Source organism: Arvicanthis niloticus, chromosome 8 (assembly GCF_011762505.2).
Source record: "Arvicanthis niloticus isolate mArvNil1 chromosome 8, mArvNil1.pat.X, whole genome shotgun sequence".
In the NCBI taxonomy this organism is placed as follows: domain Eukaryota; kingdom Metazoa; phylum Chordata; class Mammalia; order Rodentia; family Muridae; genus Arvicanthis; species Arvicanthis niloticus.
Window position 1 is genome coordinate 8,944,868 of NC_047665.1, and position 4,152 is coordinate 8,949,019.

The 4,152-nt window shown below is 47.1% G+C and overlaps 1 protein-coding gene across 1 annotated transcript; it reads right to left on the reverse strand.

Annotated features, from left to right (window-relative positions):
* Nucleotides 1-3,039: 3,039 nt before the first annotated feature.
* On the reverse strand, nucleotides 3,040-3,810 carry LOC117713757 (ferredoxin-2, mitochondrial-like). Its single transcript, XM_034510218.2, has 2 exons — nucleotides 3,635-3,810; nucleotides 3,040-3,545 (listed from the first exon to the last, which is right to left on the reverse strand). Exons 1-2 carry the CDS (start codon nucleotides 3,805-3,807, stop codon nucleotides 3,194-3,196), a joined length of 525 nt encoding a protein of 174 aa, XP_034366109.1. The 5' UTR covers nucleotides 3,808-3,810; the 3' UTR covers nucleotides 3,040-3,193.
* Between the last annotated feature and the right edge of the window lie 342 nt (nucleotides 3,811-4,152).

Below are 4,152 nucleotides of genomic sequence, written 5' to 3' on the forward strand. Positions count from 1 at the left end.
TGGGCGGGGATTTGACACGGCCAGCAACTCTCGCGAAGTTTGGGCTCTGCAGATCCCGCTGGGGCGGGGCCCCTGAGGGGGCGGGGCCCCGAGGCTCATTTTGTTTCGTTGCCTCTGGCACCTTAGGAAGAGTCCAGTGAATTGGAAAAACGGTACACATCGGTCACTAAGTCCAGGCCCCTTCCTTCCGGACAGTTCTTAGCTCAGGGCTGTCATCTTTGCTCACTGTGAGCCACTGACGGACACCTCATTTCCTTTTGTTCTATGTGGGAACATTTCTCCCATTTCTTTGGTAGAGAACTTAAGGCACAGATTCTAAAAATGTTTTACTTAGGAGTTTGTTAAAGCAGACATAATGGTACAAGCTCTTCATCTCAATACATGGGAGGTGGAGGCTATAAGATTAGGAGCTCCAGGCCAGCCTGGGCTACCTGAGACCCTATCTAATAAGCTAAAACATTTATTAGTAGCTGAGCAAGGTGGCTCATACTTGCAATTCCAAAATTTGTAAGATTAAGGTTAGAGAAGTGCACGTTGGAGAAAAGAAACTTTATTCGAAAGAAAAGATAATTAAGGCTGTGGTCAAAGCACTCTGTGTCATCTTAAGATGACCAGGAGTTCAAGACAAACTTCTATTCCAGTAATAGATCATCTCTCAACGAAACAAACAAAAACCCCACAAAACAAACAAAAACCCAAATAATAAAAAGGTAGGATGTAGTGCATGCCTGTAATTACATCACTCTGGAGGCTGAGGCAGGAGGATTGCCATGATGTATTTGAGGCCAGTGTGGGGGACATCTTCATCTTAATATTAGCCACTTTATGGGGTCTGGATGAAGGAGTTAGGCCCTCTCCTTGGTCAGCAGCGTCTGATAAGTTCTGGGCTTGTTCTCAATGCACTCCCAATAAACTTATGATGTATTGTTCTTTCTGTTCTCAGGAATAAGTCATTTATCAATTTGTGCTAATGAGTGGTACCAAGAAGCTAGTAGTTTGGGTCCACTGAGGCATACGCTTAACTTCTACCCTCAAAATGGAGTCAAAAGCTGCTTGAAAAATGAAATCTCTGTCCATTTTACATGGTAGAAAACAAACAGAACACTGTTTCACATGATAACAGTAAAATAGTGCACAGGCTGGTCTTATATTGCTGTAATATTGGTTCTATTATTATTATTATTTGGTTCTGTTGTTGTTATTGAGAGAGAATCTTTGTAGCCCAGGCTGTCCTGGGACTTACTATGTAGACCAAACTGGCCTTGAACTCATATAAATCCACTTGCTTCTGCCTCCCAAGTGCTGAGACTAACACTAAAGCTTGTACTTCCATGCCTGGCTTTAGGTTTCACTTTGAGGCACTGTAAAAAGACAGAAAACTGAGGCAACATTGGACTGACAGATGCCCCCGACCCAGGGATCCAGTTTGCTTTTCCTGTCGACTGAGAGTTGGGTAATTTCAAAATAGTCAAAGAAGCCAAAGTTGCTATAGAGATAGTGCTTGTCTTCTTAAAGACATCTCAGAGGAAGAAACAAGAAACAATAGACTGGGCTAGTGGGACAGGCCAGTCACCCCACAGCTTGGGACATAGAGTTGAAAGGTCAGTAGTTCAAGGCCAACCTGAGATACACAAACTGACTCATAAAACGAGAAAAGGGCTTGATGGCTCAGCCTGTAAAGGTGCTTGCCACCAAGCCTGACATCCAGTGTTTGATCCTTTGGACTCTTGCATGGTGTAAGTGTCATGAGCAGTTGGGGTTGCATGGGCAGGGGCAAGGCCTCTTACCCACAGAACCGAGGCGCCATGACTAAAAATGACTTATAGAAAGCAGCATTGGTTTTAGCTCACAGTTCAGAGGGAGCGTCCATAGCGGGAAAGGAGGCATGGCAGCAGGTAGCCAGCCAGATTAGAGATCACTCAGATGTCACAACCACTTGCAAAAGCAGTGTGGGAACTGAGGTGGGGCACGACTATAAAGTCTCAAAGCCCACCTTGTGTGCTGTACTTCCTGCAGTGAGGCTCCACCCACTAAAGCGTCTACTGCCTTTCCCAACAGCAAAACCAGCTAGGGACCAAGTGTGAACCAGTGGGAGCATTTCTCACTCAACCAGTAAGTAAGGGCTCACACTGATTTGCAAAAGAAACAAGATAACTTTATTTGGAGCCAAGCAATAATACATTTTATAGAGGGATACATGGTTATAATTGACAGCAGGTCACATGAGTGAGGGCACTGAAGGACCCAGGATGCACTCTGGGGTCTGTCTTTATTGGGTCTTGAGGACCATGGGGGCTGATTACTAAGGGTTATAGTTGGTGGTTGTCTACTGTGATTGGTAGATTAGGCCCTACATTGACTTTTCCTAGTGCACATGTTTCTTCCCTTAAGGTATCTGAATCTAATATAATTTTCACACACAACTATGCATAGGTCAATGGGGAATTCTCTCGGAAAGTTCTCTAGATATTTCACTTTGCCTCACATCATTCAAAAACCGGTTCAGACTAGATTGGCCCTTCTGTTCTTCATATCTGAATACATTGGGCACACACGTAAATCGAAACTGTTCAGAGATAAGAGTGTGCACAGCCTGGTGCTGGCTGGGGTTGAGGTTTTGAGATTGCAGGGTGTATTGGAGAGGAAGGCATGGCAAGTCCATACAGATAAAGGGGTGGAGGTGCCAAGTGGAATGCACCCCTGCTTGGCTTATTACTGGTTGGGTAGCTCAGGCCAGAGTCAAAGTTGCAGCAGTGCCCTTGTCTCAGCTTCCCGAGTGCTTGGATTGTAGGCATGTGCTGTGAGTCCTGGTCTTAATACCTAGCTGAAGTCCTGTTTATACCACTTCCTATTTGCATCTTCCTCCCATTGCTGTATCATTACCATGGCCTGTATCCATCTATCATCTGGTCCATTAACCTGTGCTTTTTTTTTTTTTTTTTTTTTGGGTATGACTTTTTATTGCAGCTCTGGTTTTGAGTCCATCCTTAATTTATAGTTCGATTTTCTCTCTGGTAGACAGATACATCCAAGACCCATCCCCCCCAGGGTTCAGACACTGGCTGTCCCCAGTGGCAGCTCTGGTCTCACACTGTGGGTCCAACTTCTCTTTCTTAGGCAGTCTGTGCTCTGTGGTAGGAAGCATGGCTTTTCTTTTCAGTTCAATGGCTCTAGTCGGTCCGGTGGCCTCATGTCAGTGGGGCTTGGGAATGTGGCCATCCACATAGAAGTTCCTGGTGATCTTGGGAAGAGTAAACTGGACTCCTTCCAGCTCAGGGGTCAGCACAATCTGGCAGCCCAGCCTCGAGTTCTCCTGGAGCAGTGGAGCCATGTCCAACATGTCGTCCTCCCTCTCCTCAGGAGGAGGCAGGAGATTCAGGTGGGCCTCACTCACGTACACATGGCAGGTGGAACAGGCCAGAGATGCTTCGCAGGCCCCTTCCAGGTCCACCCTGTGGCGCTGGGCCAGGTACAGAACATTGTCCCCGACTCTGCCCCTCACCGGGATCCGCTTGCCAGAGCGGTCCACGAACACCACGTTGACCCTGGGGACAAACAGGGTGCAGGTGCTGAGCCGGAGGCTGGCCTGAGAACGAGTGACAGGGCGGGGAAGCGTGGCACAGCGGGCACTCACACATCCCAGGGCACCTCCGGGCCGTCCACCTCGTGCTCGCCAGCATGCCGCTCGCCTGTAGTTCCGAACGTCCTAGATGTTACAGCCACGTGCCCGGCCCTGGGTCCCCAAGATCCCCCGGCCGCCCGTAACAGGACCCGGGCGCTCACGCTGCGGGCCATGGAGGCGGCCATGATAGGCCAACCTGAGCTTTTAATAATACTGTTTTCCACAAGCTGTGAACAGCTTACACAGTTATATATACTGCTTTTTTGTAAGTTTATGAAAATTGTTTAAGAGTGTTCACATTTGTCGGCTTGCTATTATTTCAGTGAAATTACCACCACCATCACTACCACCCCACCCCTCCTTTTTTTGGGAGGGGGAAAAACCTACCTGCCAATGCCTTCTGAGTTCTGGGATTAAAGACCTGGCTTCAGTAAGATTTTTTTTAGGAGCTAACAAATATTGAGTTTTATTTGTTGAATTTTGTTGTAGGAATATTTCATATTTTATTCATCTTTGTCATACTAGATATT